At 38.1% G+C, this 18,357-nt stretch overlaps 2 protein-coding genes across 8 annotated transcripts in view; one reads left to right on the plus strand and one right to left on the minus strand.

Annotated features, from left to right (window-relative positions):
• Positions 1 to 1,224, plus strand: part of stpg1 (sperm-tail PG-rich repeat containing 1) — a 64,347-nt gene extending 63,123 nt beyond the window's left edge. For all 5 annotated transcript variants that reach the window (XM_073034624.1, XM_073034620.1, XM_073034623.1 and 2 more), the window contains one exon: positions 859 to 1,224. In XM_073034624.1, the coding sequence (XP_072890725.1) occupies positions 859 to 932 (74 nt within the window). In that variant the 3' untranslated portion in view covers positions 933 to 1,224. The remainder of the gene's footprint in view (positions 1 to 858) is intronic.
• A 3,497-nt stretch (positions 1,225 to 4,721) lies between these two features.
• LOC140719798 (grainyhead-like protein 3 homolog) overlaps positions 4,722 to 18,357 on the minus strand; it is a 90,934-nt gene continuing 77,298 nt past the window's right edge. For all 3 annotated transcript variants that reach the window (XM_073034677.1, XM_073034679.1, XM_073034678.1), the window contains exons 13-16: positions 17,941 to 18,029; positions 15,777 to 15,862; positions 12,829 to 12,893; positions 4,722 to 8,164 (exon numbers count right to left, since the gene is read on the minus strand). In XM_073034677.1, coding sequence (XP_072890778.1) covers positions 8,050 to 8,164; positions 12,829 to 12,893; positions 15,777 to 15,862; positions 17,941 to 18,029 — 355 coding nt within the window. In that variant the 3' untranslated portion in view covers positions 4,722 to 8,049. The remainder of the gene's footprint in view (positions 8,165 to 12,828; positions 12,894 to 15,776; positions 15,863 to 17,940; positions 18,030 to 18,357) is intronic.

Genomic DNA, 18,357 nt, shown 5'->3' on the forward strand with positions numbered 1-18,357 from the left:
ATTTGATTTTGACATTATATACTTTGTTTTTATTATTGCTGTTTATATGTCTTTTATATTATCTGTTTGCTAAACTCCTCCTCTGATTTGTATATTCTTTATTTGAAAATCAATAAAAAGATTGAAAAATGAAATGTAAAGAAGGAAATAATTGTTACTCTAAATTCAATGCAGCACAAAAAGAGATAAAAGCACATAATAAAAAATGCAATAAACATACATACATAAGATAGCTTATATACATAGCCTGATTGTATGTCCATAGGCGCAGGAGTGTCTGTAACTGAGGGTGACTCTGACAGGAAGTAGGAGTGTGAGGGGTGGGTTAGTGGGTAGAGTAGTTGATCAGCTTTACTGCTTGGGGAAAGTAACTGTTTTTCAGTCTGGTGGTCCTATGCAGCCTCCTCGCTGATGGGAGTGCGACAACCAGATGAATATTCATGAAAGGTTCGTCACCTCTCTTTAGAACTAACTGTGAACATCAGAAAAAAAAATCAGCAGCTGCTGGTCAGACCCGACAGAAACTTGAAAGGTTGGTTATCTGAAGTGAGTCCAGCTAAAGAAATGATGTATTCTGAAGTATCAAGGGACTTCTGAGGAGTATAGAGGTCTGCAAAGTGGTGCAATGATTAGTCATTTATTGGAGTCCATTCAAAATGTAAGTAGAAAAGTTTTTCTTGGCTGAGATCGAAACTCTTCACTCTTAGATAGGACTCAAGTTCCCCGAAACCATGGGAAAATCTTTAATTGCAGCTATTATTTCATACTTGCCAACCTTGAAAGAGTCAATCAACTTTAACAAATAAGTACTAAAACAACATGTATTCATGTACTACTTATCTCTTCTGCATCCCACAGCCTCGTATCTGCCAAAGCAAAAAGAAAAACGGTCATTCCTGTACAATCTTAATCGGAAGTGGGTGCCATCGTAGACGTTGATGGAAGAACAAGCCTGGAGCCTGTGCCCAGATGGGAATTGTGTTCAGTGAATTTACCTTGCACACTGTGTTTGATAAACTACGTAGCTTCGTAGAACAAAAAAAACGGATCATAATCAAATGTTGAAGATTATTTATGATTTTTGGGTTGGAAGCTGCTTCACCTGTATCAAGGATTAACTTTATTCACCATATACGTTTACATGTATTAGGAATTTGCTGTGACCTCTTCGCACGGCATGCAATGAAAGAAAAACAACATTCAACAGTTATAAAAAATAAAGAATTATATACAAATAATACTAGAAGTGCGGATTTGGAATAAAATGTGCATAAATACATAAATATCAACATGTACTTCCAATGTTAAAAGCATTATAAAAAGCAGTTTAAAGTGTTTACAGTGCAATGACTGAGACTGGTTAGGATTGTTATCCAGAATGGTTGAATCACGTAAAGCATATGTTACCTTATGAACTGTAAAGCATCCTTCCTGGTTGTTCTGCAGTAATCAGTTATTTTGTCAAGTTTGATAGTATCTCAATTTTCTTCTAAACTTTTACTTTTAACATCTTTGTTAAACCTTAGAAGTCTGGCTTTGTTAAATCATAAGGGAAGCACTGAGCTTTCAAGTTCTTTGAGCATTCTTCCAGTAGAGGCAGGAGCAATCCCAACCCTAATCAGTGTTACATTTGCAGGTCTATATATAGAGTACATTAAGAAAATGTGCAGTCTGTTTGACATCTGCTAAAAATGAGTTCGGTTATGGCCTTTGTAGATATATTTTAGTACAACCCCACCCACACTCCCCCTCCCTCCTAATATTACCACAATAATAAATTAAGAAATAAAACAAGCTATACCAATACCAGAGAGAGATGTATAATATTAAAATCAATAAATATTAGAATGATGTTGCAATTTTTGTTCACATCACTTCTGCCCTCTTTGAAAAATATACTAATGAAAGTATTAACAATTAACAAATTCAAACAAATATTTCCCTGATTAATAAGTGCATAAAAGCCAAGAATTCAGAGGACACACCATAAAAGAAGAGCACACCAATGATGTCTTCTCTTATGGTGACAAGTTGCTTGCAAATGGACTGCCAAGATCGGAGAACAACTCAACCCAACCAATATCTCCCTTCATGGTAGAAGAGAGTAAGAACATCAGTGTTCATTTAGGCCAGGTGTTTCCAATCCTTTTTTATGACGTGGTCCAATACCATTAAGCAAGGGTCAGTGGACCCCAGGTTGGGAACCCCTGTTTTAAGCTGTCCCTTCTGCTTGAGGATGGGTTTCACCTTCTCCATGAATCCATAGACTATGCCAGATCGATGAACAGTACATTATTTCCCTCATTGCACTGTAATTTTTGTGGTCCCCTCAAAGAGACACAAGGTTTCCACTGCTTTCTCACCTGTTCCTTCTCCATTTTGATTGGCTATAGGCCGTGAAGTAGCAAGAATGGTACCATTCTCCGATGAGTTTTTAAGAACACCCTTGAAGCAATTTCTCAGCCTTCTGATACTCTTTTACCTTCAGTGTTGTTATGCTTCGCGACCTCTCAGCCATGGGGAATACCCTTCTCACTGCATCTAACCTGCTGAGTTCCATTAGAATAAGTTTCAATGTGGTCACCTCTGGTGAACATAGGCCTTATTTAAGTGATATTCAGGGTGTTGCGCTGGAAGAGGATGTGTTAGAAGATTTTGCAGATGCAGTAGTAGTCTTAAAGGTACCTCCTGTAGGTATTCCACAATTCTGAAGTATTTTAGAGGACAAGGATCATCTATCAGGTAGACCATATGCTTGGTATTGGGATTAAGGGTAAATAGTAGATATGCTACTATCAGAAAGGCACATAGTCAAACTAATTAGCCATGGGTTTACATGACCCTGGCCTTCATGGTCCCTAATCTGGAGTCAAAGAAATAGATGGAGACACAAGATTATAAAGGACTCAAAAGAACTCTCCTTCAGAGGAGAGTCCAGAACTAGGGGCATAATTTCAGTATAAGTGGTTGCTCCTTTAAAGAGAGATGAGGAGGAATTCACTTTCTCATGTGGCCATGAGTATTTGGAATTCTTAGCACCATAGGGTTGTGGAGACTCAGTCAATGCATACATATGAGGCCAAGTCAAACAGATTTTGGATTATGGCAGAGACAACCCTTCACAGAGAATCAGCAAGAAAGCAAAATTGTGACTAGGATCAGGTCAGATTGGACACAAGGTAACTACATTATCACTTTTTACTAGAATGCTCTAGAAGATCTGGGAAATAAAGTACATAAGATCAGAATAGATCACAGCCTCTCAAGCTTGCTGTCCATTCAGTAAGGTCATGGCCTAAGCGCCTCTCCCTTACCTGAACTTTTTAACTCTCCTTCTGAGCGAACCTTCATCTCAACTTTGAATAAATCTACATCCTCAGCTCTCTCATGCAGAGAACTCCAAAGAATAGCATCTCAGAGTGAGGAACTTCCTCTTCAATTCCACATCGAATAGCCTTTCCACACAGATCCCAACTCTGCTCTCATGTTTTCTGCGTACAGACTAACCACCCAATCTTCTCCCCAATCATCTACTTAATCAGCACCCCTAAACAACAGCTCCCCCAACTAACTATACCTGACCGATATTTTTGAATATCAAACCCCATGATCTAATCAATCTGTCAACCTAAGCTATTCCCTGTTTCAGTCAGCTACTCAATGACAATTCTCATAAATTAGATGAAGTCTCACTGGCACACAAAACGAGCTCTTCTCCTCCACCGCAGTTACAATATATTATGCCTTTTCAGGCATTTTCCAGATTTTAACTCGGAAAGTGTATTGAGAAATTGGCTTCAGCCAGTGAGTTGCAGATCATTGGGGAAAGGGTGTGAATGTAATTGAGTTAATTGCAAATAATCTATGGCATTATAAAGTCAATTTACTTAAACTGAAGCAGTTTTCTCAAGAGCAGAGAAAATAGAATACAACTGAAATCATGGCAACTTTTCCTAGTAAAAGAGGGACAATTATAACAAACTTCCTCCATAAAGTCAATATTTGTACAACACTGCAGTCACTGATATTCAAGGGATTGATTGAGCCTCTTCACTTGAGGTGGGAATAGTGTCGTGACTATTTACGACCTTGAAAATACTTGAGGTGGCACAGTAACGTAGTGGTTAGCACAATGCTTTACAGTACCAGCGACCTGGGTTCAATTCCCGTCACTGTCTGTAAGGAGCCTGTACGTCCTTGTGGAATGCATGGGGGTTTTCTCCAGGTGCTCTGGTTTCCTCCCACAGTCCACATGTACCGGTTGCTAAGTTAGTTAGTCATTAGGCTAGGGTTGAATCAGGGCGGCGTGGTTTGAAGGGCTAGAAGTGGCTATTCCACATTACATCTCAATAAGTAAATAATAAAACTATGCTATGGTTTAGGAAAAGGCTTGCTCCTTCTACTAATAGAATGAAATTAGAAACGGCAAAATTGACGGTGAGTTACATTTGCTCTACCCAATTGGGATAATTTCAATCACTGATGATACTGGGATCAAAGAGCCAAGGGGAACAGACACACATCAGGAAGGAAGTAAGCCTTGTTGCATCTGTTTTATCCTCACTAAAGCGCATGGGAAAAAATTGATGGGGCAAGTCACATGACCAAAATAAGCAACGCTGACCCACCACTCTGCATATTGGGTGCATCAACCCGCTGAGGGTTCTAAAATCATTGCAGATCGAAATTCAAGGGTACAAAGAAAAGAAAGCACAAAGCAAGCTAGAAAATTATTTTATTTACTTTTCATTTAAATTCAAATATAAAACAAATCTTTATCATTTGACAAGGTTTCCCAGTTAATAAAATGTGTCGCATGTTCAATCACCATTTTCCTACATGATCTACAATCAATTGTCACAGTATCTGACTCAAAAGGACAAGGTAAAGATGAACAAGCATTTGCAATTTACCTCATAAAGAAAGGCTAACTCACGAAACCATAAGCAGCACGAGTTTAACAAGGCGTTCCATGGTGAGCTTGGTCTTTACACCTCTCAATGCTTCCTGGACTTGACTGCCATTGCCATTAATTGGTTGACACTGAATGGCGTTCCCTGCTGAAGCAGTGCTTATGGAAGTGAAAGATTAACAGATCTTTGACATTTTCGGACAGCTTCCCCACTCCACCATCTTTATAATTCACGACTCAACACAGTGGGTACCATCGGTCACTTTACAAGGAACAGACACTGTGATGACTAGTGAGGACAATGCTGAGTAATGGGCAAATATCTAATACGTTACCACATGAGACATGTAGAATAAAGGTATGGCAGTGGACCTCTACACTGTGCGTTCTGTTTTGTTGTTACAAGGCTAGAATCAATTTATCTCTAGCAAGAAACGCACGGACTTTATCATGAACTGTACTATCTAATGGTTCCCAGGAAGGGTGTGAACATAGAAGAGTACAGCACGGGAGCTGGCAATCCGGCCCACAATGTGATGCCAAACCAGCTAAAAAGCAAGTGAAAACACCTAAACACTAATCACTCCTATCTACACCATGTCCATATCCCTCCATCTTCCTTACACCTAAATGCCTACCCAAACATCTCTTCTAAAAGCCTTTAATACACATACCCCTCACATCCCCCTTGAACCAACCTCCCCCCCGCTCACCTTCAACGCATACCCTCTGGTACTAGACACTTCAACCCAAGAGAGATTCTATCTACGCCTCTCATAATCTTGTAAACCTCTACCAGATTTTCTCTCATCCTCTGGCGCTCCAGAGAAAACAACCCAAGTTTATCCACCCTCTCATGATAGCACATGCTCTCTAATCCAGGCAGCATCCTGTTAAAACTCTTCTGCACCCTCTCCAAAGCCTCAACATCCTTCCTCTATTGGGGCAACCAGAACTGTATACAATACTCCAGATGTGGCCTAACCAGAGTTTTATAAAGTTGCAACATGACCTCTTGACTTTTGAACTCAATGCCTCGACTAATAAAAGCAAGCGTTCCATAAGCCTTCTCAACCACCTTATCGACCTGTGTAGCCACTTTCAAGGAGCTGTAAACTTGGATCCCAAGATCTCTCTGCTCAGCAACACCTTAAAGGCTTGTGCAATACTCCGGTGTATATTGAAAAATGGTGCCTACTAAAAGGGAGTAGGAAGTGGTGGAGTGTATTAAGGGGAAGGGAGTCCTCAATTGTAGAGTGTCTGCAACTGATAGAAATGTTATGCATTTTAAGTTTCAATGTAATTTGTTCAGAATGATTAAATTTTTTAAAAAATCATTGTGAACACTCAAAAGACAGCAAATAGGTAATGGCACATGGACACAGTTGGAGCAATTTGGAGATCTATTTTTAAAAAAAGTTATATTTTCATCAATTGAAATTTTTACAGGAATTTGGCAGTGAAGCTTATGTAACTCCTTGACATTTAAACTCAATAATGACAACCAGAAAGTTACAATATCAGAGTGTTTCACCAGACATACTAACTCATTATAATGGAATAACCAAAATATATCCCACAATTGTGAGATCTCATCTTCAGTTTGAAAAACATATCATAAATGTGAAATGTCCATCACCACAATGTCTATACTTGAAGCTAACTCTTTGTATTTACAATATATATGCTTTCACATCGTGGAGATCCTGAGTACAATATTAAAGAAATTAAAGAAAAATAAAATTGACCATATTAGATGCACAAATATAGTAATGACAAAAGACAATTCATTGCAAGAAATGTTCTTGTTTTCTTCTAATAATGTTAGGAAACTCTTTGAGTATGTTGCACATCTTTGACTTCATACCCAAGTAAGTGTTCTCAAAAGTATTAGCAAACAATTTGAAATCAACATTTCGTAAATCAGTCAGATGAAGACAGAATTCTCTAATCATTCTTATTACCATATCTTCAGGCATGGAAATGTCACATTTCTGCAAATAATTAGTCAGGCGAGTGATCATCAAATTTGCAAACTTAATAAAAATGCTATTGAATTTAATAGGAAACAATGCTTTTGCAAAGAAAAACACTCCTTCCTTGATTACCGTAATTTCATTTGCCCAATCAAGGAAAGTACTTGCTTCGAAAGGGCATAAACAAAATCTTCTTTCATTGAATTGGGCAGTTATTAGGGCTACAAAAATTTTAAACCTAGTAACCCGAGTAGTACTTTGGTAGTGGAGTTAATTATCCTATGATACAGTATTTTACAAGCAAGCAGAGTACAACGCTTTAAAGGTCTCAAATCATGATATGATTACAAAACACCATGACTTAAGTTCTGTACATGCTGATAATCTATGGAAATTCTTGATCACATCAGGATGAGTTTGGACCATCTGCAGCATTAAAAGTGAATACACACAAATACTTCTTCCACTGAAACATTAAAGAAAGATGGGGCAGACTCTTGATGTGTTTTAGGGAAGTGTGTTTCAGTGGAATTACACAGTAATATTTAAAGGGGAAATAAATGTCTTTTTTAAGTATTGGAGGCAGGGCCTCCCTCCATAGAAGAAAATAATGTTTCTTTATGAGCAATGAATTCTTCCAAATACTTCATGAGCACCATAAATAGTAATCCATTTGTGTAAATACTATATATTGAGAAACCGGCTGGAAATCTGAAAATATTGAATTGTGGTTTTATAAAACAAGTAAATTACAGAAATGAACAAATAGTTCCAAAATATCACATGCTGTGACATACTGAAATATACATGACAGGTTGGCAGCCTGGTAGACAGTCCAACAGTCCACAGAGTTTGGTTAGATGGAGTGAAAATATATATGACTTTCAGATCCCGAAAGGAACATCGTGAGCGGTGTAGGTGTAGAAGAAAAACAATTGCTTCAGCTATCACCCAGACAAGTGTAGAATAAAGTTAAGGCAACATTGAACTCTTCACGCTTGGCTTAAGCAAACCTGTTTTGTTGTTAGTTCAGAAGAGAAGAGCGGCACAAAATTCTTTGGTCCAAAGCAGCCAATAGTATATGTTCATGGACAGAGGGACAGAGGTAGAGTAATTCCTGGTCTTTTCTATATTCTGTACTTCTAGGAATGTTGAGTCTCCTTAAACCTCTTTAAGTGTTATTTGATAGCTTCCATATATGTCTTTCACTTCCACCAAAAATGCGGCATGGTTACAGTAATGCTGCACAATGTTATCATCCATGTTCACCAAAATTCTGTAAGAAGCAGACAGAAAAATGATTGTTAAATAGAGATAATTCATTGTGGTCCAAATTACCAGTGTAAGAAAATAATTGCACCGTAAGAACTCCATCTACCATAAGAGAGATCATATATAATTACAATGACTAGGCACCAGAAGATTGGAGGTGGAATTAATTTAAAGGTAACTTTCATTCACTAATGCCCTCTCCCTGTGCCATAAATTTTCATGATTCTCTTTTTGAACATTTCCAGGAGGACCATAACCTTGCCATTGAGTTAAGAGGCTTGTGTACCTCAATGACTCGGAGAGTTATGGTATGTTGGCCGAGCACACAAAGTGCTGGAGGAACTCAGCAGGCCAGGCAGCATTTATGGAAAAGAGTAAGCAGTTGACATTTTGGCCGAGACCCTTCGTGGGGCCTACTGAACTCCTTCAGCACTCTGTGTGTGTTGCTTGGGGATTTGCAGTATCTGCAGATTTTCTCACGTTTGTGCATGTTGGCTGGAGTCAGGGCTTTATGCTTTGGCTCTTGGCAGGGTCATCCATGCTAAACAGGTCAAAGGGTAGAGGCAAGACTAAGAGTGGTCCACCGGTCCTCCAGGTTCGGGGGTTCGGCTCAGGGCTAACAACCCTGACTGGTCAAACAAAACTGTTATGGAAGCAGCAATGAGGGATCCTTTGACATCCGAGTGGACAGTATTCCTGAGACTGACAGTAGTGAAAACTGAGAGGAAGCTGCTAACATGATGAAGGAAGCCCTGAACACTGCCAGAGGTGGAGGATCTTCATTGCTGCCCTGACTATGCGTGGTGTAATGGGCAGTAATATTATTATTTTTGAACAACCACTAACTCCCTATGAATCCCTCTCTTTTTACATTATATGTAAATGATTTTAATGGTGGAATTCATAGTTTTGCTGTAAAGTTTGCAGATGATATGAAGATAGGTGGAAGGGCAGGTAGTTTTGGGGAAGCAGAGAGGCTATAGAAGGACTTAGACAGATTAGGAGAATGGGCAAAGAAATGGCAAAGTTTCTGATGTCAGAGCTTTCTGCCTGACAAGTGTTAACACCACTTAGTGAGGGAGCCAGGAAGGAGGCTGCTTCCAAAAAGGTAGCTCAAACAATAGGCAGTTCTGAACTTCTGTGGAATTATACCTTGAGCGAGCAATCCCTCTGGCTTAGCATTCAACCTCGCCTGTCACTGTGGCAAAAGCTGCCACACCAATTGCTCGCCTGCTTGAAAAATAAAGTTACAATAACCTGACTGGCTTACAATATTCATTGTATCTAAAATTAAATAGAAAATTCATTCCAATGAACTGGGAACACCTGTTTTGTGATCTTTGGATGAGTCATTGAAGAAAGAGCAAAAATCAGTACTCAAATCAGCAATGGTCACATTCCAATCCAGTCACGAACAAACATTCCAAGGTCTTTAATGATTTGAAAACATTCACTTCCTCTTATTCAGCTCCCATTCCTTTTGTTTTGCATTGCTTTAATATTAAAATAATAAAAGCCATATATCATATTTAATTAAAACTTTGACTCAGGTTTTTGTGGATTGAATAAAACACCTTAAGGAACATTTAAATTAAATTCTAACTTCCTGGTGTACCTATTCCTCAATGTTTAGAATGCTTCATCTTTGGCATTACGTGAATGCAGAACATATCAAAATATGCAAATGTAAAAAATTAATGAGGATATTTTTATGAAAGTGTAAATTCCAAGTTCAAAAACAATCTTTGAAATCAAACTTCTGGCATTGCAATCAAAATGCAACACTTCCCCAATAATCAACATGAAAATCATTTCATAGTCATGGAATCATAACCATTTCCTAAGCAATGATTGCTCTGAATCTTTACAGTGCACTACTTAATTAATTTAACTATTTTGTATACATATACACACACACATTTAATGTAATTCAGTTCTTTTTCCTCTATTATTAGGTATTGCATTGTACTGCTGCCGCAAAGTTAATAAATTTTTATGACATATACTAGTGCTATTAAACCTGATTCTGATTCAGATTCTGAATGAAGTTTGACTTTGGCCCTTCCTTTGCGCACTGTATAATGATCAAGGAATACTTACTCACTTACTGCCTGTTACGCCGTCGGCGTTTAGGACAGCAATGAAGGACCTCTGGCTCTGATACAATGAAGGATTCTTCATCGCTGTTTCTGACACAATTTCTCTTTTGAGCAGTAAGGGTTGTTAACCTTGAGCTGAACCCTGAACCTGGTGGACCAGTGGACCACTCTTAGTCTGGCCTCTACCCTTTGACCTGTTTGGCATGGGTGACCCTACCAAAAGCCAAAGCACAAGCCCTTGACTCCAGCCAACATAGCTCTCTGGGTCATTGCAGCACACGAGCCTCCAAACCCTCCGATAAGGTTGTGGACCTCTTCGAGGAATCCAGGAATAAAATCAAGTAAATTGGATTCTCTTGAGCAGGGAGGTTAAGAATGTAATTGGCTTAGCAGCATTCTTAGAGTACAACAATAAATAATGAAAAGTGAACTTCTAAAAAAAAAGTCTGACTGGAAATTATAGAAATAAACAATAACAGGCCCTTTGACTCATACATTGTGTTGTTGTTTATGTTCCATTGAATTAAAATTCTCATCATATTCTTATCTCATTCCCTCATCTTTTTTTCCATCCTTTCCTTTAATTATACAAAATATTCCTAAATATTCAATTATGATTTCCAGGCCTTCATTACTTTGGCTCTAAATTCTGCTTTCAGCTGTTTCTATGGCGCTGAGTTCATAAGGTAAGGGATTTAATCAAGCAGTTCTGCCTCCTCAATTTAAATCATTAAATCACTGGAAATCGACTGTCTATCTCCCCTGACGTGACTCTTCATATTTATTCAGCCCACACAAAATGCTGGAGGAACTCAAGAGGCTAGACAGCATCTCTGGCAAAAAGTAAATAGTTGCTATTTCAGGCCGAGACCCTTCATCAGCGCTCCTGATCAGTCTTGGTGAAGGGTCTCGGCCGGAAACATCCATTCGTTTCCGTAGATGCTGCCTGGCCTGCTGATTTCCTCCAGCATTTTGAGTGTGTTGCTTGGATTTCCAGCATCGGCAGATTTTCTGTTGTTTGTGATTAGTTTCTTCATATCTTTCGTTGTTGTTCCTTTTTGTGCTTTGTGGCACATTGGGTGCCATTCTTTTTTGCCTTTTCCTTAGCGTTTTCCTGTTTTATACAACACTGAGTCGCTAGCTCGACACTCAACCCAGCACGGATGAAAAGCCTGCAAGGAGCCATTCAGATTTTAAGACAGGATCATTTGTCTCAAGGTCCGGTGTGCCATCGACCAGCAAAATATTTATTATGTGAGACCAATTATTATCCTCTCCAGAGACATACACTGTGACCACAGTGCAGACTAGTTGCACAAAATGTTCTGTTCTTACTTGCTCAGGCTACCCTGACGCAATTCCCAAACTCCCTGAGGATTTCTCTCCAAGTCACACACCATCCCAACTCGAAAATGTATCACCGTCTCTGGATCTAAATCATGGAAGTCCCTCCCAATAGAGAATTCCCCCAGCAGAACAACTACATGGGTTCAAGATGGTGGCTCACCACTGCCTTCTCAAATGTGATTAGGAATAAGGAGTATATGCTGGCCTTACCCAGATCTAAGAAGTGAGTTATAAAAATTGTGTAGGTTATTCTTTTTAGGATCAGCTGTTTGTAATTGTTAAATATTGGTCCAAGTTCAGGAACTGAATTGAAAGAAGATTTGGTTCTGGTGCATACTCACATTCAGTGCTCAGCCACCATATTAATAATCCCCTCCACCCAGCTCATCTTCTTTTATCGCTGCTGCCGTCAGGAGAAGGTGCAGGAGCCTGAGGACTCTCACCACCAGGTTCAAGAACAGTTACTACCCCTCAACCATCAGGCTCTTGAACAAAAGGGGATAACTACACTCAATTTCACTTTGCTCCATCATTGAAACATTCTCACAGCCAATGGACTCACTTTCTAGGACTCTTCATCTCATTATTTATTGCTGTTTATTTATATTTACTTTTGCACAGTTTGTTGCCTTCTGCAATCTGGTTGATCTTTCATTGATCCTGTTATAGTTACTATTTTACAGAGCTCATAAGTATACCTACAAGAAAATCAATCTCAGGTTTGTATATGGTGACATATATGTACTTTGATAATAAAATTTACTTTGTATTTTGAACCTTGAAATGCATATATGTGTCAAAGGCATACAAATGCATGATTTCAGACACTGTTATACTTCACCGAAAATAAAATGCAAACCACCAAATTAATTTCTCAAACTACTGATAGATTTCAATATCAGATTTACTTATTAATGCCAACTGAAAGAGGAATATCTTTTCAAAAATAATAAGGTTCTGCATCATTTTAAATCATGCATGTTCCCTTGTCAAGTGAGGAGCGAGATCACTCTATTACTGTCAAGAGATGAAGTTATTCCATTAAGATAAGGAATACCTGATGTTATTTTGATTTCAGTGTTGAATTTGGCATGATATCTACTGTTCTTGTACTAGTCATGACACCGATTTGTGTACTCACCAACCCAATGAAGGTGGCCACTATTGAGGCAGTGTGAACAAAGCACTCCCACCAGAGATAAAAATCTGCCCATTTACTCACCCTTTCATGCACTTCTTGTAAATTTTGCAGATTCTCTCCTCAACCAGCCCATACTTTTCTGAGATCTAGGTGGAGAATGTCAAAATACAATTGTCAAAAGGTTCACGTAAAATTGCTTCAGGGGGTCAGCTCTTCTCAGGGCTTCATGTTAGCAAGTCTTAAGGAGAGCTGAACCCATGAGAAAGAAGAATCTCACACAATCTACTGAAAGCTTAACTGACCATTGCAGTCCTAATGGATTTTAAAACAATCTTTCTTAAATATAAGAATACAAAAACACTCTCAATATTAACCAGTAGTGAGCATATAGATTTACTGGATATTCACTAGTTTAGACTCCCTAATAGCACATCTCAGCCTATAAGGTTTTCAAACTTGACTCATTTACTTATGTATGTACAGCCACACTCAAACAGTTACTTCTATGTTGTGTTTTATAGGATTTCTTTTTCATTATTATATATAGTGTTTCTTTTTTATTGTGTTCTTTATGCTTATTGTGGGTTTTTTTTATGCTGCATCAGATCCGGAGTAACAATCACTACGTTCTCATTACGCTCTTACACTGAAGTATAACAAGAAACACTCTTGAATCCGAAATTTGTGAAGTTCAGTATCAGAGGTCTCAGCCTTGTTTCTCCATGCCTTTTTTCTGCTGTGAATTTTATATGAATCAAGGTACATATTGAGAGCAGGAGTAGATCACTCAATCCCTTGAGATGTTTGCAACATTTAAGAAGATCCTGGCAGATCTGACTCTGACCTCAACTCTGGGGCGACACAGTAGTGTAGTGGTTAGCACAACACTTTACAATACAGGAAACCCAGGTTCAATTCCCACCGCTGATCTGTAAGGGGTTTGTACATTCTCCCCGTGACCGCATGGGTTTCCTCTGGGTGCTCTGGTTTCCTGCCACAGTCCAAAGATGTACCAGTTGGTAGGTTAATTGTTCATTGTAAATTGATCTATGTTTTGGCTAGGATTAAACTGGGGGACTGATTGGTGGCACAGCTTGAAGGAGCAGAAGGGCCTATTGCACACTACATCTCAATAAATAAATAAATTTCTAACTATCTGCATCAAACTTTCACCCCTTACTTGTCAATTATCTATCTATCTTCATCATAAAAATATTCTAAGTCTCTGCATCTACTCCACTTTGAAAAAGCAAAGATGGTGTTAAGGAGTCCAGTGGCAATATTAAGAAATAAAGTTCACGGTGAAAAAGTTGTTACAGGAGTGCAAATTACCACCAGGAATAAAACTTGCAAAATGAATAATCAAAGTATCAGAGTTTCTATTTGTGCTTTAAACATATTGCAAGAAAGACTGAAAACCATTAGCTAATTGGTGTGAAGCACATGGTGAAAATTTTAATGTTCTCATTTGAAATTTTAATGTCCTCTTTAATATATCAGTCAGAGAAAGGTGCTAAAAATCTCATATGGTTCAACAGCATAGTACAATTACTTGTTACTGCAGATTCAGAAGGAGAAATCATATTTATTACTGCATAATAAATCTAATTCCTCTTTCTGAACATACATGCCGCATCGTATTTTTCCATATACATTTTCATCTGTGTTTCCGCTGCTGCTTTATTGACATTCCTGTCAGGGGGAGCTTCACAGCTGCCAGCCACAATGGGAATTAATGCAATTTGGGGAAGACCTGCATTCCTTACTCAACCCTAACTTCCTATGCACTGAATAGTCAGTGATGTTATTTCACAAGACAACTAAAAGTCCCGAATAGAATCCAAATTGGGCTGCGCTCAAGACAAGGTAAAGAAAGCAAATGTACTTCCTTGATTGATCTGAGTGAATCAGCTGAACTCTTAATCATGCATCGGGTAGTTTTATAGTTATAATTGTTATGCCATTTATTTTGAGGTTCACTGCATTAAATAACTGCATTAAAATTGCAAAATGTTGAGCTTTTGTCTCCAGATCATTAATCCACCTTTCTGAATCATCGGCCCAGTGACGTTACCTCTACAGTAACTATACATCAGTCCTCTGATATTTCACTAAATCAGTCAAGATCTTATCCTCACTTCCACCCACTCTCATACATATCCAGTAGATCACTTGATAACTATCAGGAGCTGCAGTTCTAGATAATTTACTCCTCTCTAAGTCAGAAAGAAAAAACAGTTGTACCACTCACAGAATCATGCAGGCTGTGATTTCCATATTGATATGGTTTTTCCACTCACTTTAAAAAGTTCTTAAACACTTAGCAGAATTTTAAAAGCATAATTTAGTTGAAGTCTGTATCTACCTAGACAACACAACAGTTGGTTTCAATGTACTTGAAGCCACTTACTTCTCTAATGGCAGTAAATGACAATCACTGTTCTGCGATTTATTGTTACTTCTCAATTCCAAAGGTGGTAGTACTTTAATAATGATACATCTCACATATAGGTTCATCGAAAAAGCATTAAAAGTGATATGGTGGTTGAGCAGCACGTCTTCGCAAACATTCTCAACCTTTTTTAGTCCTGATGAAGGGTCTCGGCCCGAAACTTCAACTGTTTATTCATTTCCACAGGTACTGCCTGACCTACTGAGTTTCTCCTGGATTTTGCATGTGTTGCATTCTCAACAATTGGTCCCTTTTGGGCACAGGACCAAGTTAAAAGCAAACAGCTGAAGTTATCCACTTTGTGTACTGATGTAAACAAGTGATAATGATCTGACAGCCCATTTGACACTTTGATTTTTACTTCCTTAAGGGGTAGTGGAAGAGATGCAAAACAGGCTTCTCCACTGAGTTTCTACAAAGTCAGGCTGAGACAGTCACGCATTCTTCATTTTGATGAACACTTTCAGTTAAATTTTTCAATATCTACTAACTTACACTGAGATTTTTGTTCCAATTTGTCCAATCACAATAAACTACCAGATCTACATTTAAGAGAGCAGTATAATTTAATACTTACAGCACTCTTCAATCCATTAAGATTAGGAGTTTTCAACATTAAGGCATCGAAAACCTCTTCACACTCCCTACGTACATATAACAGCACTGGGAAAGGAACAGAGAAGCATTTTTATTTATATTATCTTTTAAACTTGCTCATTATTCCTTAAATTTTCTGGGCACGTCATGTCCAGTAAAATATCAATATTAATGTAAGACAAAACACATTGTATTATCAATCACATATTTTTAGGAAATCCAATAGAGTTGTTCAAAAATTTAAATTCAAGGAGTCTGCATTTTGAATTGCATTTTCACTCCATCACAAAGTGTGCTGTCAATATCGGAAACCCAAGTAGAGAAGAAAGACTGATGTAGAGACAGCGACCAGTGTTTATTCATAATAATTCCAAAACAACATCAGTGGCTGGGCTGAGCAACCCCACAAAATGTAGCTTTCTCAAAACTAGGACCCCACAATTAGTGCTAATCAGGCCTCCACTTAAATAATACAAGGAACACAAAATCCCTGGGTCAGTCAAAGTAGACATAACAAACTTAAGCAGAATGTAATAGACTTTGGAAAGAGTGAGTCATTCAAGTGAAACACAATGAACTCCAAACAATAATGGCTCTCATTAAACAATTAACCAATTCAGGTGCTCTAGAAACCATGCCCAGAACAGAAGAGCTAATAACACACAAGGTCTCAATAAAATTTTAAGGCACTTTTCTATATTTTACAAGAAATTCTGAACTGAAATAGGTCCTTGCTTTGTAAAGTCCTATTAACCCTGATGCCAGATATTCAGTAAAGACTTGCACTGTTATTACAACAATACATTTACTTCATTCCAGAGATAAAACAAAAGCGGGCCCATTCAACACTTTCAAATACTTTTATATCAGTACCACCATGAGGGAACCTACTGCCGATCTTTGACCAATAAAGGTGATCACATTGAGCAAGTAATTTTGTTGTTTAAAACTAAAATAAACCACCCGTCTCTTTATCTTATAATCTTGAAAAGCTGAAAAACATTTCCCTATATTTTAAATTTTTGAACAATTGTCAAATGCAATAGTAAATAACCTACAGAAAGGATATGTAAAAAAAAAACTCTTGTGGATGTCTGCATAAAACCATATACTTCACGTATTTTAGAATGCTTAGATATCTTAACATGGTCTCAGCTTCATTTTCATAAAAGATAAATATTTAGAAAAAAATTAATTGTTCTTTAATGAAGATTAATTGGTAATAACACAAGCAATAAGATCCATGTGTATGAAAGGGGTCATATAACAGATCCTATAACAGATTGTGATGGGGACTTAGATTTTCTATAAGTAAATTTATTTATTATTAAAAGGCTGAATCAAATACAATCAGCAGATACCTTTCCACTAATCAGTAACTTGTATTTTTCCAGGTGATTAGAGGTAGATGTGGTAATCAATTTATCTAACCTGATGACCGAGGAAGGTCTGAATAGTAGGGTGAACACAAAGGGAACAGCATGGTAGCGTAGCGGTTAGCACAATGGTTTACAGTACTAGTGACCCAGGTTCAAATCCTGCCACTGCCTGTAAGGAGTTTGTACGTTCTCCCTGTGACCGCATTGGGTTTTTTCCCACAAGTCCAGTTGGTCATTGTAAATTGTTCTGCGATCAGGCTAGGGTTGCTAGGCATAGCTTGAAGGGTGAGAAAAGGCTATTCAATGCTGTATCTCAATGAATAAAAAAAAGACTTCAAACACATGTGGTCCTGCCCCCTTTCATATGAAAACAGATGCATCATGATCCTAGTCCCAGACAGATAGTATTCACAAACTATGATCTGATGACTGGGGATGAACATTGTCCACTTCAGGAAAAGTCCAAGTAAATATTTTCAATCTTTACTGAGATATCTCTGGGTGATCTATATCTTTAGGTCAATGAGGATACTTAGCCACTCCCTTGCTACTTCTTCTCAAATCCCATGCCTTCATACCCCACCCTCCTATTTTTACCACCAGCACAATGTTTGTTGTGATCCACGCAGGAGAGAATGCTGCTCTATTCAAGTGATGTTCAGGAGTTAAAACGGTCCAGATACAATTCTCTGCAGAAGGTTTCCTCCTGTCCCATGCCCTACCCGTCACAAAAATACAGAGTTTTAATGTCTGCTGTTATTGTACCTCTCTCTGGTCCATAAAGCTTGGGAAGTTTGATTGGCAAATCCACTTCACCATTGTACAGTGTCTTGCTTCCTCTTTTTAACGGGAACCTGTGCGTTTAAAGCATAGGATTATGAATAAGATTACTTTACAAATAGAATCATAAATTCAAACAACTAAAAATGTTTGTTTTAAACCCTAAACGTGCCTTAATGTACATTGAGATTCCTTAATAGAATACCCACATTATTTTTTTTAATAGTTCCATTCTAGCTTGTCTCTTGAATCCCTTTGCTCAATGGTAAAGTTGGCAGGTAGTTTAGGCTTTGTCATCAGGCTCAACTAGAAATGCCTAGGGGGGGCATCTGTTCTTCAAAACATTTAAATTATACACCTTGCAACCAGTTATAAAAGTCCCTCCCTATACTGGAAATGTGT

Source organism: Hemitrygon akajei, chromosome 32 (assembly GCF_048418815.1).
Source record: "Hemitrygon akajei chromosome 32, sHemAka1.3, whole genome shotgun sequence".
Lineage (NCBI taxonomy): Eukaryota > Metazoa > Chordata > Chondrichthyes > Myliobatiformes > Dasyatidae > Hemitrygon > Hemitrygon akajei.